General features: G+C 46.0%; 1 protein-coding gene across 1 annotated transcript in view; it reads right to left on the bottom strand.

The window, feature by feature from the left end:
- Positions 1–15,676, bottom strand: part of PIGG (phosphatidylinositol glycan anchor biosynthesis class G (EMM blood group)) — an 867,273-nt gene extending 851,597 nt beyond the window's left edge. The window contains exon 1 of the mRNA XM_086961823.1: positions 15,434–15,676. Coding sequence (XP_086817949.1) covers positions 15,434–15,587 — 154 coding nt within the window. The 5' untranslated portion in view covers positions 15,588–15,676. The remainder of the gene's footprint in view (positions 1–15,433) is intronic.
- Positions 15,677–24,047: the final 8,371 nt, after the last annotated feature.

The following is a 24,047-nucleotide window of genomic DNA, read 5'->3' as shown; positions in this document are numbered from 1 at the left end:
TGCTGTGGTGGCGCCGAGTGATGCTGTGGTGGCGCCGAGTGATGCTGTGGTGGCGCCGAGTGATGCTGTGGTGGCGCCGAGTGATGCTGTGGTGGTGCCGAGTGATGCTGTGGTGGCGCCGAGTGATGCTGTGGTGGCGCCGAGTGATGCTGTGGTGGCGCCGAGTGATGCTGTGGTGGCGCCGAGTGATGCTGTGGTGGCGCCGAGTGATGCTATGGTAGCGCGGAGTGATGCTGTGGTGGTGCTGAGTGATGCTGTGGTGGCGCTGAGTGATGCTGTGGTGGTGCTGAGTGATGCTGTGGTGGTGCTGAGTGAGGCTGTGGTGGTGCGGAGGTATCCTGTGGTGGTGTTGAGTGATGCATTTCTGGCCCTGAGGGATGATGTGGTGTTGCTGAGTGATACTGTGGTGGTGCTGAGTGATGCTGTGGTGGTGCTGAGTGATGCTGTGGTGGTGCTGAGTGATGCTGTGGTGGTGCTGAGTGATGCTGTGGTGGTGCTGAGTGATGCTGTGGTGGTGCTGAGTGAGGCTGTGGTGGTGCTAAGTGAGGCTGTGGTGGTGCTGAGTGAGGCTGGGGTGGTGCTGAGTGAGGCTATGGTGGTGCTGAGTGATGCTGAGCAGTGCTGAGTGATGCTGTGGTAGTGCTGAGTGATTCTGTGGTAGTGCTGAGTGATTCTGTGGTGGTGCTGAGTGATCCTGTGGTTTGGTTGAGTGATGCATTCTTGGCCCTGAGTGATGCTGTGGTGGTGCTGAGTGATGCTGTGGTGACCCAGAGTGATGCTGTGGTGACCCAGAGTGATGCTGTGGTGACCCAGAGTGATGCTGTGGTGGCCCAGAGTGATGCTGTGGTGGCCCAGAGTGATGCTGTGGTGGCCCAGAGTGATGCTGTGGAGGCCCAGAGTGATGCTGTGGAGGCCCAGAGTGATGCTGTGGAGGCCCAGAGTGATGCTGTGGAGGCCCAGAGTGATGCTGTGGAGGCCCAGAGTGACGCTGTGGAGGCCCAGAGTGAAAAAATCTTTTCCAAGAGGAAGGTTATGCTTCTGTACTCATCACGGACAATGGTACCCAGCTTATCTCTCACTAAATGTGTTCTTTCCCATGTCATGGTGATGTGGTACATCATTGCACATCTTATACAATCCAAAGGGGAATGGTCTGTGTGTGAGAGTAAACTGTGTTGTCAAGGGGATAATCCAAATGGCTTGCTCCAGTAGTGGATTTGCTCTTGATATGGTTCAAGAGATGGTATGGGCTTATCGCACCACTACACACAGCAATAATGACAAGTCCCCTTTTGAACTTATGCGAGGTAGGCTTCCTGGCACTAAGCTTACACCATCATGGATCAAAGACTTTGTTGCTAAAGGTGGTCATCGCGACCCTGTTCCTATTTTTAGTTCACCTGTTCTTCTCCTTCAATTTCTAGAGGTGATTTCGTTAAAGTAAAACCTGGAAGAATATCTAAGGGTCTTTCAAAGTTTAAGGGGCCTTACACGGTCAAAGATGTTTTTTCTCATTATGCTGTTTTGACCAATGGAGAGAAGTGGAAACTAAGACTTGTGGCACTTTATCAAAAGAAAGAGCCTGTTTTATCATTCTCAATAGTTCCCAACCATGATGTTAAAGGTTCTCATAATGGTTCTCAGTCCAGTAGTGGTTATATGTTTACCAGTACAGAAGTTGCTGATGATTCACTTGTGTCTGTTTGTCGAAGGGATGTAGGTGGTGGTGATGCGTGCAGTGGTGTCACTGGTGATTTGAGTGTTGTTCCTTACAACGCCTGTGATCTCCAAAATACTTCTTCCTCATTAGGAGCTAGGAGTTTAAGGTGTTGTACACCTCCTGCTTATTTGAATTATTACTGCTGTTAATTTAGTTGTGTTTATGTTAAGTTTACTTTGCTTTATTTTTATTTGTTTGTTTTCTCTGTAAAGGATGAAAATGTGATGTACATGCATTTTATTCCAACATGGCTACCTGTATCTTACAAGCTTTACTTTATGTCCATGGCATCTATTCCTTACAGAATACCTGCGTGTATTCTATTCTATTGTGTAAAGATCTACACTTGGTCAGTTGGCTGGTCTAATCAGCTGGCGGAGTGTACATTTGGTTATCTCTGGATTAAAAAGTATCTACCAGAAGAAAGTGTCCGAATTGATTTATGACAGACACCACAGATGGAAAGATGCGCTAAATCACCCTCTGTACCCTACAAAACGCCAAAGCCGGGTCCAGTATGCCTCACGCAAGAACGGGCCCGGGGAGCTGGCTGACCTGGCTCGGGAGGCTCAACACTAACAAACGACTCCAGAACTGTGCGAGTACACTGCGACAGGTGCACAGCCTCCCACAGGCACAGACAGTCAGCACCACGCCCGATGTTGCCCTGGAGTCTAAGCGAGAAGACGAGAAGTAGAACATTGCAGTGGCCCGGGGGTCTTATCCGGCCTAGATCTGCTACCTCCCTGTTGTGTATGAGGCAGCATCTGTAAGGCTAATATCGCTGCTCGAGCCATCGTGAAGCACGATACACCCTTTGAGGAGCCACTAGAGATACCACTAATCGGCAACTCCCTCCCACCAACGTGGGCACACAGGTTGAAGTAAATCAGGGACCCGTGGGCCATGTCGGGCTCAGACCCCTCCTCACATGTGAAAACTCTAGCCTCTTATTGCTTGCAAAGCCACTGACTGCAGGGAGCGCACAGCAACACTTCTCGCATTCCGTATTAAAAAATGACTGGTATAACTGTGTTAAGTTGCACTCAATGGCAGGCAGGTACTAACTGTGCACTCTGTCTTTACCATGCGATTCCCTAGCGATGGGCCAACAGCATGTCGAGACGGGCACATGCTCTCGCATCCTGCCATTAACGTCAGTCAGTACGTCGGAACAAGTCCAGGAGCACTGGAGTCTGCAAAAGCTCTTGCATTAGAATCACAGCTGGGCTCAGTTCTACAGGCAGTAGAGAAACTGGCAACCTCCTTGGAGCAGACAGACAGGTACCCCTCTCAAGGGGCGCATAGATAAAATCACATCAAACTTCACCCTGTTACACATCCATCATCGCAAACTAATCGACAAGGTATGCGACAACATCTAGTGGAAGGGTCGGCATATTTCGACTGGGAATTGCCACTAGGGGTCTTTTGGCCTTTGTCAGAATGGAGGGAGTGGAGGGCATAAGGTTTTGAGCACTCCACATACAATATAGGTAAGTATGTTCACTCACTAATCAGTCTTTGAGCACAATCTGTTCATGACTGGTGTTATACGCAGACTTTGGCCTATAACTTTAAAAGGAGTTTGCATTACCCCATGGGATACAAGGGGGCTGAGACTGCATAGTAATTGGTACTTTATTTGATTAGAAGTATAATCATAAAAGCAAGGCATACATACCATACATATACAAAACCGAGAGATTAAAATGACCAATATATAATAGGACTACGAGTTTTAAATCCAGATAGCAGCAGAATATCATTAAAAACAATTAATAATGTAAAAAAATAATAAATGTTGCTGCTAGAAACTACAAGTAAGACTGAGTTGCAGAGAGACCCAAAAGATAACAAGCATTTGCAATGCAATAGGTCTCGCCTTTGTGAGAGTGTCAGCTATTGTCATTGTAAATGACAATGCCTTTCAAAGGCGAGACCTATTGCATTGCAAATGCTAGGGGTAGCTGTGCACTTTATAGGTTTCTAAATAATAATAATAATAATAATAATAATAATAAATCATAATATGCCAGTGGTAATGGAAACAGAAAAATGATGAGATGGTTGGAAGTTGGTTCTACAAAGGTATGGAAGGTGACACTAAAGTTACTCCTTTCCTTGTGCTTAAGATGCATTATACTGTCTTGTCAGCTGAGATGGACCTTGTACACGAAGCAAGAAGTGTGACAAGTACCTGCACTTAACAAAAAGGCCAGTGATGTGAGACTAAAGGATAACATGATGGACATGGATCTGACAATACAAAGAAGGTTGAGAGAAAGGATGAAACCAGGAAAGATATGCTATAAAATAATAAAGCGCATCTTACATGCTAAAATTCACTTGATTTAGTAACAAATCTCCAACTGAAAAAGTGTATTGGCACACACTGGTGTGGACGCTGAACAAAGGATTTGAACTTTCAACTACAATGACAGCCCACCAGTGTTATGTTAGTTGTGGGTATTCACAATCATCTTGCATTGTAGAATCACTGTATTTTCAGGGTGGGAAATGTGATTAAAACACCCATATTTTATGGTGACATAAGAGAAGAGTTGTTGCTCCACCGAAACATATTTTCACCTAGAGAAACGAGAAACTGTTTATACCGACTGTAAATAAGTAGCGTGTTCATCATTTCAAAGCGAAGTATTAAGCCGAGTTTTAATAATTCAGCAAGGATTTGATTTTTTTGTTTTTTACTTTAGCTTCCTTCATCCTGTAGTTAGTAAGAGGAGAAATTGATATGAGCATCATCTTCAATATATTCGGGCACCTTATCATCTTGTGATTGCACCCCTGCCCCCTTCCCCACCCCAGCACCACTGTTACTGCACTTTAATGTTGTGGAGAGTGTATGTGGCTGCACTACACTTCACTCTCCCTGCTATACTACAGAGCTGGATCCTGGCGCAGCGCTGCATTACAAGCCATGCTCACCAGTTGTGCACCACAGAGCGTGTTCACTGTGTGCAGCGATGCACTTCAGCCTTGTTCACCAGGGATGTGCACCACAGATTGGGATACCGGCGGAGCCCTGCACTTCAGGCTGCACTCAGCAGGCTTGTGCACCACAGAGAATGTTCACGGTGCCGTGCTGCCCTTTTAGCCTTGCACACCGGGGTTGTGCACCACAGAGAGTGTTCACTGTGCTGCGCTGCACTTCAGACCTTTCTCACCACCGTTGTGCACTGCAGACCAGGATGCTGTCTTAGCGCTGCACTTCAAGCCTTGCTTACAAGGGTTGAGCACCACAGAGAGTGTTCACTGTTCTGCGCTGCACTTCAAGCTTTGCTCACAGGGTTGTGCACCGCAGAACGGGATCCCGGAGCTGCCCTGCACTTCAAGCCGTGCTCATGAGCTTTGTGCAACTCAGAGTGGGATGCTGTTTTAGTGCTGCAGTAACACATTAGCCAACACACTCACTCTGCAACATATTCACAAGGGACACACACACACACAGACACACTGTCAGAAGCATTCATCACAACTTAAACCCATCAACACGTTCACGCAGCGCACGCATGGACTCACATTTCTGTGCCCGCTCTGTAGCAGGCGCGCACACCCACCTGCACAGATGCAAGCAGCTTCATTCATTTAAGCGCCTGCCTCTCACTGTCCTCTGTTTCAAGCCGCGCTGTTTAATGAGTACGTGCAAGAGTAAAAACACAGCCGTTGAGCGAACGTTGCGTTGCGAAACAATATATGTCACAATATATCGAGAAAGCCAGCTTCGCGACAACGGAACCAGGAGACCTCCCTTGTAATCCCGACTTTGCTGTGATGACATTGTGTGATCCAGGACAGATAACATCTACTTGTGGCACAGATTGGCCAAACCCGGGGGCTAGGACAGATAACATCTACTTGTGGCACAGATTGGCCTAACCCGGGGGCTATCCACAAAAAGGCATTTACGTTTAGCTCACACCTTGCATTGCATTTGTACCTGGTTTATAAGTCCGGAGAGACACTCTGAGCCAGGCGACAGTTTTAAACCTGATTGGTTTGTTTTTCGTATTTTTGTCCATTCATCCCCCAACCGGGACTGAACGTGAACTGATCTCAACATGAAAACAGGAAGAGAGTAGCTTGTCTGTGGAAGGAGGGTATTAAAACAAAAATGTATATTGCTCGCGGTCCCGAAAATGAAAGCGGACCGCGCTCCCTTAGTGTGTGCGGATGGTAGCAGATAGACAAAGTAGAACAAGTGGCGGGCACGTCACGCCTGTGAGGGCACAATCATAGCTCCTCCCACGACCTATTGGTGTCGATTACGTGCTTGGTGCACGTAATAGACACCAATAGGCCATGGGAGGAGCTATGCGTGTGCTTCGGGCCAATTGTGTGCAGTCTTTTACAATAAGACACACGCAAAGACCAATGGGGGAGCTGAAAAGGAAACGCACATGCACGAGCTCACAATCCCCGTTTTTTGATTACTATAGCTCACACGACTTGCGTAAGCACTGCTATGCAGTGCATCGCAGGTCGCGAGACCTAAAAACTGAGACTGAATATTCAGGCAGAGATGGGGTGCGGCATCACTGCCCCAGACGGTTTAAACGGAGGTCAAAGCATTCTGTCTCAGTGTCCTCATATATCCCATGGGGCAATGCAAACTCCTTTTAAAGTTATGGGCCAAAGTCTGCACCTATAACATCAATCATTAGCAGATTGTGCACAATGACGAAGACTGGTGAGTGAACATTCTTACATATATTGTGGGTGGAAAGCTCAAAATCCTTATGCCGAACTCAGGAAGGAAAAGGATACAATTCAATTCAAATTTGCTTTATTAGATAAAACAATTATCATAAAAGCATGCTACATGTATAAAAAGTCACATTGTAAAAATGTTTTAAACAATTTTCATAAAGTCATGCAACATATATAAAAATCACATTCTAAAATCTTTAAAATAGGGTAAACCAATTCATCATGAATATGAGGGCTTTTGCAGTTTTACAGAGTTAAACGTGAGATTAGGACCATAAGTAGCAGCTATGGGAAGAGAACAAGCAGAAATAAGGGTTCGTTCGCTCACTGAGGAAGTGAAGATCGGAGCTTATGTCTTATTATCCAAGCATAGCCCAGGTACTTGGCCACTCCACAAACCAAAGTTAAAGAAGCAGTGTCAGTTTTTAAAATACGTAATGCGACACGATAATTCATGCAGCCAAGTTCTTCGCAAACTGGTTTGAGCCATTTGGCCCTTGCCGCCCTGTACGCATGACGCAAAAAGAAAGTGAGCGCAAAGGATACAGTTGAGTAGTTAATAGTAGATTTAGAGAGACTAGGATATTTTTTAGGTAGTGCAGATGGGAGAACATTTAGGTGTAGGGGGGTAGGGGAGTGGTATGATGTTTGATGTATAGTGAGGCCGGTAGTTTGTAAGGCGAGTAGCCTAGGAATAGTTGTATGTTGTTTTTGTGCACCTGCTTAATTAAAGTGGCCTTTTCCAAACTATAACTTGTCTTGATCACGTACTGAACCCTCTCGCCCAAAGAAATACTCCATGCGTACAGACAACAAACAGAAGCAAGAGAGTTAATATGCCTAAAGAAAAGTACTTGATTTGGATGGGTTCGTACATGTTTTGCTAGGAGTACCCCTGCTTATTTCCGCGCTGAGTAGTCCTGCTATTTTTAATTGTTGAGCATTGAGTTTGACAGTATTCTCTATGTTAAACATACAAGTACAATAAGTTATTAAGACAAAGAATTGTTTTTATGTATCTATATCTTGTACACTAGCATGCCCAGTAGAAGTGTGCTAAAAAAAGACTTCAGCAAAACTACATATTAATTACAGAAAAAACAAGGCAGCATGACATTTTGGGATAACCCTCTAGAAATGTTTTTTAAATGCGAGCTTATCAACCTTCAAATGGAACAGTGCATCCCTGCACTCGCTGCAAAGACAGAATTATGTGTTGTGTTGTCTAAAGGACAGTGGGAATATGAGACAGTGAACACTCGTCAAGAGAAGATTGCACACTCTTGCACCTATCTCGCCATGTACCAGAAAAGTGTTGCCAAGATGAAATCCGAAGTGACAAGTTGACACGTTGGATGTTGACGTCAGTCAAGGTGTGGGGTAGAGTAGTGAGGATAAGTAAAGACAAAATGGGAATCAGACCTGTGGATTCTCGGCGATGTGGCAGAACACCACGCTGGGCGTATTGTTGTGCAAACTTGTTATAACTAGCCTTTAGGGTGTACTGTGGCATTTCGGTTGCTGTAGGTTATTTAATCCTTCATAACATCCATCAAGCGGATGGGTTCAATCCATGCTCTTGATGTAATGTAGCTGGTGTTCATTTAAAGCGCTCCAATACCTTCGGTCGAGTTTATGCTATAAAGAGAAAAATCAAAAAAGAACAAGCATTGGCAAAGCCAACAGGTCTCGCCTATGCAAGATGTATTGGCTTTGCCAATATTTTTTAGCAATGTTGTATAACAAAGTAACTGCTGTTCGGCATAGCTAAAAGTTAGAGGGGTAAAGGAGAGTACCGTGGAGTGTGTAAAAGTGAAGTACAGTGTAGTGTTATGGTGTTGCGTAGAGTGACGTACAGTAGAGTTGAGTGGATTGGAAAGGTGTGAACTAAGTGTCATGGAGTAGTGTGGAGTTTCGTGGAGTAGAAAGGCATACAGTTAGTGAAAGAGAGGAGTACAACGTCTGAGTGGAGTGGCATAGAGTGGTGTAGAGTTGAAAGGTGTTGAGGGTGTGGAGTAGAGCAGAGTAGATTGTCAGAGTGAAGTGTCATAGAACAGAGTAAAATAAAAAGGCATGGAGTGGCACAGAGGGAATTGAGTAGCGTATCATAGAGTGGAGTAGAGTGTCAGTGGAGCAGAGTTTAATGAAGTTGAGCATCATATAGTGGAGTATCATGTCAGAGTATAGTGGCCTAGAGTGTAGTAATGCAGAGTAGAGTGTCAAAGAGCAGGGTTGTAGAGTGCAGGGTTGTATACTGGTACCAAGAGCAGTGACGTAAAGTACAGTGGTGCAGAGTAGAATTGAGTGGTGTAGAGTACAGTGATGTAGAGTGCTGTGATGTAGAGTTAAATGGTGTTGTTTGAAATAGCATGCAGTGGCATAAGAGTAGAATATAGTGATAAAGTGCAGTGGTGCAAATTATTTGTCCTATGTGTAATGGCGTAAGGTGCATATGTATTGAGTAAAGTGGCGTAGAGTGCAGTGATTTAGGGTACAGTGGCATAGGGTAGAGTGCAGTGGCATAGAGTAGATTGTTTCAGAGTAGAGTAGAGTGGTGCAGTGTAAAGTGCAGAGACATATGGTAGAGTGGTATAGAGTAGAGTGGCACAGCGTTAATTGCAGAGGCGCAGAGTGGCGTTGAATGCAGTTGTAAGAAGTAGATTGTTTCAGAGTAGAGTGTAGTGGTGTAGAGTCAAGTGCTGCAGGGTAGAGTGCCCCAATTTGGAGTGGTGTAGAGTGCAGTGGTGCATGGCAAGGTGCACTAGCATAGAATAGAGTAACGAGGCGCAGAGAAGAGTGGTATAGAGTTAAGTGGTAGAGGATTCAGGGATGCAGAGTAAAGTGTCGCAGAGTGCAATGCTGTAGAGTGTGAAGAATACATTGGTGTAGAGTGCAGTGGATCAGAGTAAACTGAAGTAGAGTTCAATGGTGTAGAGTGGCATAGAGAGCGGGAAGCAGCCTTTACAACGCTGGCATTACAATGAAATAAGAGAGCAGTGGCGTAGAGTATAGTGGCGTAGAGTACAGTGAAGTAGAGTAGACTAGCATAGAGAGCAGTGGCATAGAGTGTATTGGTTTGGAGTAAAGTTGCGTAGGGAGCATTGGAGCTGAGTGCAGTGGCGTAGAGTGCATTAGAATAGAGTGGAGTGGTGCGGCGCAGAATGGAATAGAGTGGTGTAGACTACAGTGGCATAGAGAAGATTGTTTCTGAGTGAAGTGGAGTGGCATGGAGTGCAATGGTATAGAGTAGAGTGTCATAGTGCAGTAGTGCAGATTAGAATAGCTTGTAGTGGATTGGCGTAGAGTGCAGATGTGCAGAGTAGAAAGATGCAGAGTTCAATGGCGTAGAGTGTCATAAAGTAGAGTGGCAAAGAGTGCAGTGTTTCAGAGCATACTGTCAGAGTGTAGTATAGTAGAGTGGTGTGCATTCCTGCAGAGTACAGTGATGTAAAGTAGCGTGGCATAGAAAACAGCGGTGCAGAGTGGCGTGAGAAATTAGCCTGGCATATGATGTCCACTACTTCTAGTGATACAAAAGGGGATGATGGATGGAGCCTTTGAGCAAATCAAACACTCACCCCCAGTCAACTGATGTGGATTTAATCCATCACCATTCTTTAGCTCACTCAGCCACCCCAGTTCAGACATGACCATATGCAAATCAGTCTGACCCTGTGCCTCATGGGAACAGTCCAGCCCGAACGGCCAAGCTATGTCTTCCCTGGACCGGAAACAAGCATCCTGGGACCGGTTTCAGATTCATAATCCTCATCAGCCAGGCTATCTTGAATCCAGTGGCCAAGTGAGCAAGGGATGCACGTCTGAGCATACCCTGCCAACTTAGGGCGAACAAAGGGGTACAAAAGGGGATGATGGACAGAGAGTTTGAGCAAATCAAACACTCACCCCCAATCAACTGATCTGACTCACTTGGCCACTGGATTCAAGATAGCCTGGCTGATGAGGATTATGAATCCGAAACCGGTCCCAGGATGCTTGTCTCCGGTCCAGGGAAAACATGGTTAGGCAGTTCGGGCTGGACTGTTCCCATGAGGCACAGGGTCAGACTGATTTGCATATGGCCATGTCTGAACTGGGGTGGCTGAGTGGGCTAAAGAATGGTGATGGATTAAACCCAGATGAGTTGACTGGGGGTGAGTGTTTGATTTGCTCAAACGCTCCGTCCATCATCCCCTTTTGTTTCGCTTTGTTCCCCCTAAGTTGGCAGGGTATGCTCAGACGTGAGTCCCTTGCTCACTTGGCCACTGGATTCAAGATAGCCTGGCTGATGAGGATTATGAATCCAAAACTGGTCCCAGGAAGCTTGTCTCCGGTCCAGGGAAGACATGGCTTGGCAGTTTGGGCTGGACTGTTCCCATGAGGCACAGGGTCAGACTGATTTGCATATGGCCATGTGTGAACTGGGGTGGCTGAGTGGGCTAAAGAATGGTGATGTATTAAACCCAGATCAGTTGACTGGGGGTGAGTGTTTGATTTGCTCAAACGCTCCGTCCATCATCCCCTTTTGTTTCACTAGTTCTAGTGGGCACCTTGCACCAGTCTAATCAACCCTTATTGATGGTGGTTGTAAAGTCAACCTTATAGAAAGCTATCCTAGTGGTAGAATGGACCAGCAGTCAATTGGCTAAGACTTCAGAGAGCATGTGAAGCCAGTTGTTTTACCAATTATAATCCCTTTAATACCAAATGAAAGGACACCACACAAGGTATATATCAAATATATATGTATTTATTCTAAACACAACCCCTCTGCACTCTTTATGAGGTCAGAGGTAAAAGCACAATACAAGTTACTCAATTAGCATACGATAAGTTGCACGATATACAGTAATGCCTTAGGAGCCTCACAAACCATATACTAAAATAGTGGTATAAGAACCATGTCTGGAATAGAAAGTAGGCCTGGGGCATCGCTGGGGCTACACTAAACAACCAAAGGTTAGGAAGTAGGAGGCCCACGGGAGACGCGTGCAGTATCTAAACACAGTTGCGAGTTACCATTGACTAATAATGGGAAACGAAGAAGTTACAAAGTTACTGTTTAAGGGCACTTCCGGATGGACTACGACAAAACCCCTTTAGACTAGGACACTTCGAGAGTCAAGACCCACGGGAGCACTGGAGTACTCGTGTTACCTCACCCAGGGAAGCCGGGTGCATAGGTGCTTTTTGGTGTCGGGTTTCGTCTTTGTTTTCTATGGAGATCTGCAAAGAAGTCCTGCAGGCGACCAGAGGTAAAGTGTCCGGGTGGATCCAAGGGTGGATCTAAGATCTGAAGAACCTGAAAGCAGAGGGGACAGAGTCTGGGTCACTAGCCAGTGACCAGGAAGGTACCAGGAAGGAACAAGACGATGTCGCGATGATCTCAGGTGAAGAAGGTAAGTTTGTCTCTTCAGCCGAGAGGTCCAGGAGGCATTGACGATGACCAGGCACTGGATTCGAGCTGCCCCACGAAGGATCTAGTTGACTGCGGTGTCGGTGTCTGGATTGGACCCAACAAGCCTTGGCAAATGCAACCCACGCAGGCTGTCGAGATTGGCTCTGTTGCAGACCAACAAGGTCTGTTGCGCTTCTCCTTTGGAGGGAAGCTGGAGCAAGCCTGGAGCAACCAGGAAAGCAAGTTTGTTTCAAAGAAGAGTCTTCATGGGGCTCACTAGCCAACGGGCATGGAACCGAGAAAACGTGTCGAGCACAGATGCAAAAGCGGGGTCCACGGGACACTCGCGGAGTGTGGGGGCCTGTGCTTCGGGGCAAAGGGTGCTCAGGACTGGGGCTTCTTGTACCCCAATGCACAACTGCGAGGGTACCTTGGGAGTCGAGCAGTTAGCAATATGCAGGATGTCCAGGGTGTCCGGTCCCACGTCTCTCGTGTCCGCCATGGGTCTCAGCTTTGCTGTGGGAAGTTGGTCGGAGTCAGAGAAGTCTGGAAGCCCAGTTCCTGTGTTGCAGATTCTTCGGGATCCGGCGGAAGCCTTGAAAATGCAGACCGGCAAAGTTGCTGATGGTGCCTTATACTAAGGATGAGGGCTGGATTACCTGACTAGGTCCCTCCTATGGGTGGACCTGAGAAGGGGGTGGTTACACCCCTTCCCGTTGTCCAGTTTCACGCCAGAGCTGGGGCTGGAGTGCCCCAGCAACTGGTTTGAACTGGGCTATGCATGGAGCACCTTGTGTGCCCCAGGCAGTGTCTAGATGCATTCACTGAATGCAGCCCTCCCTGCCCCAATACACAAAACCCCTGTCTGGGGAGGTGCTGGCACCTCCCTGGAAAGGAAACCTATTGTCCAGGCCGCCCTTGCTGGAGTTTCGTCGAGCAGCAGGAGGTCAGACTTGCGTCTGTGGCAGCAGCATCCATTTTGTGATGCTGAGGCTCTGTTTAATTTTAACCGGGTAAACCAGTAACTACATGTCTTCTCCCTTTAGAAGGGTGTAATGCTACCCCCGCCTCCAGGGCTGGTGGGGGGGTAGTATTCCAAAACGTTTCACACCTTACACAACATGTTTTGATAAAGTCAAATCAAATTTAGCATTAACCACGAGGATTATAATGCACTTAAGAGTATATGGTATGGCTATATCATAGAACAGCTATAAGGAGATGGTTCCGAAAGCTGCACAGGGGTTCAGCTCATGCTAGGGCATCCTTTCACATAAAATCAAGCACTCTGCCTCCAGGATTGTTAAGGCCTGCCATAGGAGTGACAGATAGATAGATAGATAGATAGATAGATAGATAGATAGATAGATAGATAGATAGATAGATAGATAGATAGATAGATAGATAGATAGATAGATAGATAGATAGATAGATAGATAGATAGATAGATAGATAGAGTTTGGAGGGCCAGCCAGGGTTGGCATAATACATGCTGCAGGCCCTGGTAGACCTTGGATGCACCCATGACCTGGGTACCTATGGTACACTATACAGGGACTCACAAAGGTGACCCAATTCCCAATCTGGTATGTACCTAAAGTACATGGTATCAATTTAGAGAGAGAACAGCTAGGCTGTGGTCCTGATTAGCAGGGCCACAGCCAGTCTAAAGTAAAAAAAACAGAAAAACACTAGGCAAAAAGTTGGGGTAACCATATAGTCAGATATCCACCTTCCTACAAGTGGCATAGACTGCAGTAACACAGAGTGGAATAGAGTGGCATAGAGTGCTGTGACTGAGTACATGGGCATAGAATGCAGTAGCGTAGAATAGACTCTTTCAAGTTAAGTGCATTGGTGCAGAGTAAATTAGAGTGGTGTAGAGGGGATTGGCATAGAGTGGTACAGAGTACAGTGTATTGAGTCTAGTGCAGTGGTGGAATAGAGTAAAGTGGCGTGGCGAGGTGTGGTATAGAGTGTAATAGTGCATAGTAGAGTGTTGTGGGGTACAGTGCATTGGCATAAAGTGAAGTGGTGCAGACTAGAGAGCCGTGGAGTGGTGCAGAGGAGAGTAGAGACGCAGAGTGGATTGGTGCAGAGTAGAGAGAGACGCGGAGTGGTGCAGAGAAGAGTATAGAGAGAGAGAGACGCAGAGTGGTATAGTGTGTATTGGCGCAGAGTAGAATGCAGTGGCATGGAGTGGTGCGGAGTAGGGTGGGGTAACTTGTAGTATGCATGTTACCCCACCCTTCATCTTCATTTGAAATGACTGTTACATTTGTACTCACATACAGTTTTACAAATAAAAGTACACCGCGCATAAACAATAATTTGTGAAAATGTCATCACCCAATGTATAGATTTTGATCATCAGCAAAGTTAATTTAAAGACATTAACATTTTGTTGTGTCTTAGAAAATAAATAACATTGTATTGCCTTCCTCAAGCAAACCTGCAGTAGACAGAATTACGGAATTAATACTGTTCTCTCCGAAAAGTAACCACCAACCAATTCAAGACTGGCTCAAGGAGCTTGATGCTCTAAACTGCTCACTCGTCCTATCCGACTCTGTAAAGTCAATAGGCATTACCCTGGATAAGAACTTGTCTATGAAGGCGCACATTTAGAACTCTGCAAAAGGTGCGCTTTACTCTCTAAAACACCTCAAGAATATTAAACCTTTCATTCCCCAATATGATCTCAAGACAATAGTCCCTAGTCTTTTCTAAACTGGACTGAGGGAACGCCATCCTAACAGGGTCACCAAAAGCTCACCTAGCTCCACTAAGGTCAGTCCTTAACATGGCAGTTCGACTCATAACTGGTGTAAAAGAATTTGAACACATCATACCAACCCTCAACGCATTCATCTGGCTTCCCATGGAAGGTAGATGTTTTTACAAACTGGCCTGCATCACACACAAGGCCCTTCACGCCCAATCCCCGAACTACCTTAACAGCAAACTGGTAAAAGCAGGAAAATCCAGAACCCCAAGAAGCACCAACTCACTTCTTCTCATCCCTTCAAAACTGAAAAGGAAAACAACCTGTGCCCATCCTTCCCTGGTAACGTACCCAGGATGTGGAACACACTCCCTATTGACCTCAGATGCAACCCCTCCTTCTCTTGCTTCAAAAAGGACCTGAGACTCCTTCTCCTCAACAAATACTTTACCAACCAAGTCAACCAACCTAGGCATCAATGACCTAATGGTCTCCCCTCTCACTTTGTCATTCAAGGGTGGTGATTATCTGACTGTTTCAATCCACCTGCGTTTTTCTCTCCTCACTGTATACATAAGTATTATGTCTTTGATTATATCTTCTGATACCCACGGGTCTAGCTAGCGCTATATACAACTTCATAAATAAAAAGAATGACTGTCACATAAAACCTAAAAAGAATGACTGGCACATAAAACCTATCACTTGGAAGTCAGAGAAAGAAAAACAAACACCAGGCTCCCTGGAAAACACAACGTGTTAGGATGTGACCTAAAAGGGTGTCCATTTGTCATCCATTCGCTCTTTCCACGCTAGTGTTTGATGTCCGCTTGCAATAGCCTGGGCCTCGCTGCCTCACCTGTGGTAAGAGGCTCCCCTGGACTCTGAGCAACAACGCTCGTGCGGCTTAGGGAGCGGATGGGTGGAGGGAAGAAGCCGCGGAGGAAGAGTCCTACACCCACAGCCTGCAGTAGCAGGCAGCAGGAGGATAATACCGAAGATCTCAATCGCATGGCGGAGCGGAATATACGGGATAATGCCACTGCGGAACGTGTGATTCAAAACAGAGCGCTGGACAAAACGCTCACTTCCTAGTTACGAACCAAGCCCCCAATGCATCAACACTTTGATTGGCTGTTAAAAACCCGGATTACAAAGAAACTACTGCAAAGATAAAAGAAGGACTACATAAAATTGGTCTGTCCTAACCATGCGTTCGTTCTCGCTGTGGGAGGTTCAGGAAGCACATTCTTATGGAGACCACACTTCACAGGCGCATGCGTGTTGGTCTACCACTGCACTGGTCGATAATGTCTGAGGGATGCAGCCTGTTGCTGTACGGTGATTCGTTCCGTTCCGTTGTATGTCCGTGTTTGCTACCGGCTCACCCTGCCTCTCCCCACTGCCCCGCAGCACGCCCTATGCGAGCCGCCACCGATTTTGTACATTTCTCTCATGTTTTCATGTAACGTAACTGGTTCTATTGTACAGCGCTCTGACACCTGCAGGTAAAGTCTACGCTTAATAAAAATGCCTTAAATAAAATAAACTACAGAACAAAATAAATGACCCAAATCTAGATAGCGAAAAGGGAAGCGATCTCGTCCGCCAATATGAAAGGGCACCTCTGCAACTCAATCAGATTTGTAAAAGACTAGATCCCCATTTATTTATTTATGTATGCCGCGTTTTTATTTATTGCGGACTTTACCCGAAGGTGTCAGGTCGCTTCACAATAGGAACAGAACTGATACATCATGAGAACATTACAAGTGAACAAATTACAAAAGCAAACGTTACATTACATGAGGCAAAAGTGACAATCGTGAGCAAACAAAATGCTAAATTTCGCGTACTGAGGGCACATTTTTTGTTTTCAACCTGTTTTCGGAGGTCTTCATTAAAGGAGGAAGCTGCTCTTCATGAAACGTGTACTTAACCACCTTGGCACAGCCATCTACCGTGATTGCATGGGGATTTAGTCTTCTACAAATCTGATTGAGTTGCAGAGGTGCCCTTTCATATTGTCTGACGAGATCGCTTCCGTTATCTAGATTTGAGTCATTTATTTTGTTCTGTAGTTTATTTTATTTAATGCATTTTTATTAAGCGTGGACTTTACCTGCAGGTGTCAGAACGCTGTACAATAGAACCAGTTACGTTACATGAGAGAAATGTTACAAAATAGAACGTTACAAAAATAGCAGGACTCCGTAACAAACGCAACAAGCAAGAAGAGGTAGGGAAAAACATAGAAGGCAAGAACACAATATGAAACCCAGCAAGCAAGGGTGAGGAATGTACAAGAAAATATTACAAATTTACAATGACTAACGAACTTCCTAGAGGGGTCTGAGAATTAAGGTATTGGTTCTGAAAGTGTCTTTGGAATAGAAGAGATTTGAAGTCAGCTTTGAAGATCCGGATAGAGGTGGTGGCATGGAGCATTGGAGGAAGCGAGTTCCAGATTCTCACTGCATTACCTGAGAACGATTGAGCCATCAATTTTTGCCCTTTGAAGGGGGGGGGCTCAAGCAGAAACTTTTCTGCATTCCGAGAAGGTCTCAAGCCTCCAGACAATTTCAGTTTATTCTCCAGATAACAAGGGAAGGAAGTGTGTAAGGCTTTGTGGGTGATGCAGGCCGTTTTGTAAATTTATTTTGCCTCAATGGGAAGCCATCGAAGACAAGACAGTATAGGAGTGATATGGTCACTTCGTTTGGACCCTAAAATGAAGTGAGCTGCTGAATGGAGGACGGATTTGAGGGGGGGGAAGGGGGAGTGAGATTTGGGTAGGCCAGTCAGAAGAGAATTTCAATAATCCAGTGTAGAGAGAACTAGCGATTGACCAAGGTTTTTAGGTCTTTCTCGGGAAGAACCGACAAATCCCCCACAGAAGGCGCAGCTGATAACGTGCGTTCTTGGGAATGGAGTTGATGTGTGGGATTAGGTTGAGTCTTTTGTCAAGTATGACACCGATGGATTTAGCGCTGTTGACAATGATGGGTTCATTGTTGAGTAAATTCAGCTGATCCATCCAGCATTGAACAGGAGGTGGGGAGAGAGAGGTAGATAGGAGGAGGAATTCAGCTTTGGAGGGATTGAGAATGAGTTGGTGAACTAACATCCAGTTGTGAATAGAGTTGAGAGTAGAGTTGAGTAGTGAGAGATCTTCTGAGGAAGACACCTTTGGGTAGATTTGAGTATCATCCGCATAGAGATGGTAAAGGATCCCAGATTTGCTTAGGAGGTTGCCTAATGGTTCCGGATAGAGATTAAACAGAGTGGGTGCAAGGATAGAACCTTGAGGGACGCCTAGACCAACCATCAATGGAGACCAGAGACTGTTCGCTAGCTTGATCATTTGGGATCCGTCAGAGAGGAATGAGACAAACCATTTAAGCACTGTGCCTTCCACGCCCATTCTCTGTTGAAGAGTGATAATGAGGGTGTTGTGATTAACAGTGTCAAAGGCTGCAGAGAGGTCAAGAATAATCAGAAGGCACGATTCCCAAGAATCGAGTATATGCAGCACATCATCAATCACTTGCAGCTGGGCTGTTTCAGTGCTGCAATTTTGCATAAAGCCAGACTGGAACACGTCAAGGAGATTATTGTCCATAATGTGTTGGGAAAGTTGTTTTGCAACACATTTTTCTGTGATTTTTGAAAGAAAAGGTAGATTGGTGATGGGGCGGAAGTTGTTGAGGTCGTTCGCATCTGCAAAGGTTTTTTTTAGAAGAGGGGTAACATCCTGTTTTGAGGACAGCTCGGAGGAGCCTTGACAGAGGAAGAGATTAACTAGCCTGGTCCAATAAGAGAGTGTTTTGGTACAGAACTCAATAGAGATGACACGAGGGATCGGGTCAGAAGAATGGTAGGAGGGTTTGGTTTCGAGGATGCATTTGAGGAGGTCATTTTCCAAGACGGGGGCAAAGTTCTGCTAAGAGACTAAGGATTTTCGCTCCTCAATGGGGGTGGGGTGGGTGACCTGATCCACCATTGATTTGACCTTTTCATCAACGAATATAGCGAATTCTGTTGCTTTCTTTGAAGCATCCTCAGGTTTGATGGTTTGGGGAGAGCAGTTTGGGTTTTTGATGAGGTAAAAAAAAATGTGTGTCTGTTTTTACCTGAGCCGAGAAGGGATCTGAAATGTGATGCTTTTTCATGGAAGATGTGCTTGTGGTATTTGGATCTGGCTGAACGTAAATGAGAGAGATTGGAGGTGGATGGAGATTGTCTCCAATGTTTCTCCAAGATTCTAAGGTTTTTCCTTTCATCATAGAGAGCTTTATTGAACTAAGGTGCTGAAGGGGTGGGTCTTTTCCTTTGCTTTGGAGTGGAGCGACATTATCGATTTCGACTGCTAGGATTGAGAGACAATGGGAGGTAAGATTGTTGACATCTGTGTTAATCTAGAAGAGGAGGAACATGGCTGCCGCAGCTTAACGGCCGCAGGCTCGCTCTCTCTGGCTTTTTCATTGCGGCTGGAAGCCGAGGCTCTGATAGGAGTCCATGGCCTGCTTGAAACCTCAGACTTTGGTGTTTTTTTTTTTCCCTTTCGGTGTTTGTTCGCGTTCCCTCCTTCATTGTGTTGCTGTTTTTGTGGATTTTTTTGATATGCGAGGGAGCCTGCTTGCATCAGCACAAGCGACCCGGCTGCTCTCAGCGCTCCAGGCTTCCCAGGCGGCGAGGGCGGAGCAGCCGCAGGGAAACCGCGCTGGAGGTGGGGAGTCGCCGCGTTCGAGCGAAGACATAGCAAGCTTTTTTCCCTGCTGCTCCGCTACACTAAGGGAAGGGCGTCCAATCTGGTGGATGTTTGTCCAGGCTCTGAGCAGGTAGGGGGAACCCAGTTTCGGCAACTTGCTTCAAGTGAGGTTGTTAAACGGGACTTCAGGCTCCCAGTAAGTGACCAGCTGGCAGGTAAATCAGCACCAGGAAACTTGGTTGACAGAGAGTGGACCCAGTGTTTTAGCGCTAATAAAGGTACTTTGATAAATGCCCCAGGGAGCGTTTTAGCGGTGGAGATTGGGAGGGCCCTTGAATGTATGGAGAGGAGTGTTGAGATTCAAGAGTGTACACCCCCCCCCTAAAATTGAGTAGATACACTTTGCGGGCGAGGGCAGTTAATTTGGCATCTAATACAGTGATCACTCACTCTGTTTTACCCCAGCGAGTCTCTCCCCTGTAGCAGAAGTTAGAACCACAGTGGGTCAGCGTAACAAGGGGGGGGGGGGGCAGTGCCGGTTTTGTAACTCCAGTAAAAGCCAAAAACTTATAAGGGCAAGGCGAAATCTCGGGACAAAAAAACATCCACCACAAATTCGAAAATTACTCCCTCCCTGAAAACCATTTATCAAGTCATGTCACTCTCTTCGACAACCCCACTGCCTCCATCATCGTCTGCACTTGCGATTAAGAGCATTCTTAATCCCATTCCTGCGACTACTCCTGCATCGGTCTCCATGCTGCCCTTGGCCCCTACTCCTGCTCTTACAGGTCCAAAAGGGAAGGCATCGGTGGGTGAGTGTAGCGAGCCCCTAGTTAAAGCCACACAGCTGGACCCCGCCGAATCATCCCAGCCCCCAGTATCTGTTGAAATTACCAGCACACAATTGGAGGTCCACCCGGCGATTAGTCTTACCAACAGATATTCAGTGCTGGGACAACAGAAAGATCAAGACCCAGACCAAGACCAGGGGCAGGGTAATAGTAGTGCTGAACAAGAACTTGCGCAGAAGGTTGCGGCAGAGCAGGGGGGGAGCAGGTTTTGGTGCAAATGGAGGACCTGAGTAGCTTGGGCTGTCAGAACTGTAAAAATATAATTCTCCCTCCCCCTAACAACCAAAGTGCACCGGCATCGAACACACACTCCTTAGCTGACCTACTCCTGGCCATGAAAGATGAGATGGCATGCAGATTTACTGTCTCTGAGGCAGAATTGGCTAACAGGTTTTCTGTCTCAGAAGCGAATCAGGCTGCTATTCGGACATCATGTGAGGTTCTTGCTCAGAAGTTAGAGAAAGTTACTGCGAGGACTGAGGCAATCGAGGTGGAAATCCCCAAATTGAAAGAATCGATCGAGACAACTACCTCCCACCTGGCAAAACTATCAACTCAAAATAAGGAATTGAAGGACGACCTCGAACGACTGGAGAATCATTCAAGGAAAAACAACTTGAAGTTCCTAAATATTCCGGAAGCTTTGGAGGGGGAGGACATAAGGAGGGTTTTGATTACCTTATTGAAGGGCACTGTTCTTAAGAATCACCCTGACATTGACCTTAATTACGAAATCCAAAGAGTTCATAGGGACCCCTTTAAAAGGAATCCAGGAAGACAGAATACCCAGAAAATACTGGTAAACTTTTTGTCATACTCAGTCAAAGAGTTGATTTTGACAGCTGCGCTAAAGGAAGGGGTTATTTCTTCCCCATTCTCAGATTTGTACCCATTCTCTTTTGTCATCAGATCCGACATGTAAATGTATTTGAGCTTGTATAGCGCACAGCTACCCGCAGTGGTTTTCCCTGCACTTGCTTAGGGAACCCGTCCTGGTATTCCCCTGTGAGATAACCCCGGCAGGGTTTTCCACAAGGTGAAAGCCAGGCATCCCGCCGCGAGGGGCCGTTGTGGAGATTAAGCAAGCTATTGCCCAGAGTCGCAGAGTGTGAACCCATGAGTCGAGAAGGCACCGGAGCGAGAATTATCGAGTCCGTGGAATTTTTGAGCCCAAGACCCGCCGAGGCAGGGAATTGAACCCTGGTCCAGGGCCGATCTCAGCTTCCGGGTCTGCCGCCTCTGACCCCTGAGCCACACTTCTCCACATCTCTCACATAACGGCCACAAGACAGTGGGAGTTGGGGAAAAGGCTAGCAGATTTAAACAGTTTAGGGGCCAAGTCCCAACTGAGGTTCCCCGCTACACTACGTGTGATGTGGAATAACCACATGCACATGATTCGTTCTACTGAAGAAGTCAACACTCTCATTGCAAAGAGACACTATGAAAAACAGGGAGGGAAGTAAAGGAAAAATGTATAGGTTTTCTTGAGAGCTCAGTTTCTAGCCCCCAGTATTTGGTTTAATGTTATTGAATACAGCCAGAGGGGGCGGCGTCCGAATAGGCGTTGCCTATTGGACGGGAGGGTTTAGGGGGGCTTAGGGGTTATGGGGGTCGGGGAGGGGGGATGGTGGGAGGGAGCACTGGGTGGGGAGCAGAGAGGGAAAAAATAATAAAAAAATATTCCTCCTCTCATTTGTTATATAAGGAATGCCATCAAACCCTAGCAAAGGATGCCCATGCCAATGATAGGTAATATGAAAAGGGGTCGTTAAATCCACTTTATTTCCTGGAATTTGAATGGTTTGAGATGTCCGCGTAGGCAAAGGTTGATCCTTAAGTATTTAGAACTTTCACCAGCACAGGTTTGTCTTTTGCAGGAAACTCACTTAAATCCAACTGAGTCACAGATCATCTATTCCAAAATTCCCTGGATACAGTGTTTTTGTTTTTCTCAGCAATCAATAAGTAGTCGCGGGGTAGCAATTTTGGTGAAGAAAGGGGTTCCTTGTAGGATTAAATCAGTTTAGACAGATCTAACAGGTAGATGGATCATAGCCCTGTTGGATTTTTAGGGGGTGGAAATGACTTGTTCATCTTTTTATGGTCCAAATACTGATGATCCTACTTTTTTGGCTAAATAGCTAGATAGACTGATTACGGCGAACCCTGCTTTGATAATTGGACGTAATTTTAACATCCGTCTTGATCCCTCTAGATAGATCCAACTTGAGCCACATTATAGGGACTCAGCGAGCACGCAGGGTAATGAAAAATCTGTTACCTAATATAAATTTGGTAGATCTTTGGAGAGCTAAGATGGGTGATGCTTAAGGTTTCACTTTCCACTGTAAAAAATACCATCACTCCTCTAGAATAGACTACGTTTTGGTCATCAGAGAAATTCTAGACAACTTCTGTAACATATCTGTTCTGCCGAGCCATTTATCTGACCATGCCCCTCTTTTGTTTTTATATTCCATGGACGGCAACTGTCCACAAACAAGATGGATGCTGAATAGAAGAATGTTGTCAGATCCAGGAATTGTTCAGTCCATCAGAGTGTCTTCTTTTGAATTTTTCACCATCAATTTAGGCTCTGCATCAATAGACCATTTGTGGGAAGCCTATAAGGCCATTCTGAGAGGCATGCTACATGGCTTAATAAGCTCCAAGAACCGAGTGAAGATCTTGGAACTACAGACTTTGGAGAGCAGGATATCTGCACTAGAATTGGAAAGGGGCAATATCAATCAAGAGAATATAGAAAAACTGATGCAGATAGGAAGGAAGTTGGAGGAGGCCAGGCAGGACCTTAGGTGCTTCCTGGATCTGAAATGTAAGGCCCAGTGACAAGTAAGAAACATGGAAAACTTTGAGTATGGGGAAAGAGCAGGAGCCTTATTGGCTTGGAAGGCGAGGATAGACCGGGCAAAAAATAATATCAATTAGCTCATTATTGATAGTAGTGGGAGCAAACTAGTAGGCCTGAAGAATTGCAAAAATGCCTCCTTTCTCTCCTCACAGACCTGTATAGGGATAACCTGGACCCCTCCCAGGATTTGATATCTTCCTGGTTAAGGGATACATTTTTGCCTGTTCTCATTGAATCTTCTAAAGACGTTCTCAACGGGCCCATACCCATCGAAGAGATCAGGGTTCAAATAAAGAAGTAAAAAAATAAAAAGGCTGCTGGTCTGGACGCTCTCACAATGAAGTATATAACTGTTACTTGATGAACTCTTACCTGTACTCCACACTTTATTTAATTCCGTTTATTGCTCCATTGGGGTGATACCCAGGTCCTGGAAGGAGGCCACGATTGTCTCAATACTGATGCCAGGAAAGGACCCCCTGATGGCTGACGCCTACCGTCCGATCTCCCTGCTGAATGCCTACTACAAAATCTTTATGGGCATTCTGGCAGGGAGATTGGCAAAATTGGCGCCAAGTCTGATCAATATTGATCAGAAAGGTTTTATGATGGGGAGAGTAATTCAGGAACAAACCCAATTACTGATAGGTAACATAGATCTGGCCGAGATGAGGGCAGACCCCTTAGCAGTAGTGGCCTTAGATGCTGCTAATTTTAGGCCCAGATCTCTGTACTGGGGTGAATGTATTACATTGCTCTGCATTCTGTCCATCAACTGTTGTTTTTGCATTTGTCACCCCGAGTGGGAGGGGTATGCTCAGACGTGAGTCCCGTGCTCTCCATGCCACTGGAATCAAGCTATCCTGGCTGATGAGGGCTGATGCTTGTTTTCAGTCCAGGGAGGACCTGGCTTGGCAGTTCGGGCTGGACTGTTCCCATGGGGCAAAGGGTCAAGACTGATTTGCATATGGCTGGGTTCAAACTGGAATGGCATGGTGAGCAAAAAAACGATGGATTTAGGCCCAGATCTCTG

This window comes from Lissotriton vulgaris, chromosome 3_1, assembly GCF_964263255.1.
Source record: "Lissotriton vulgaris chromosome 3_1, aLisVul1.2, whole genome shotgun sequence".
Classification (NCBI taxonomy): Eukaryota; Metazoa; Chordata; class Amphibia; order Caudata; family Salamandridae; genus Lissotriton; species Lissotriton vulgaris.
This window is presented reverse-complemented; position numbering and strand designations above follow the sequence as displayed.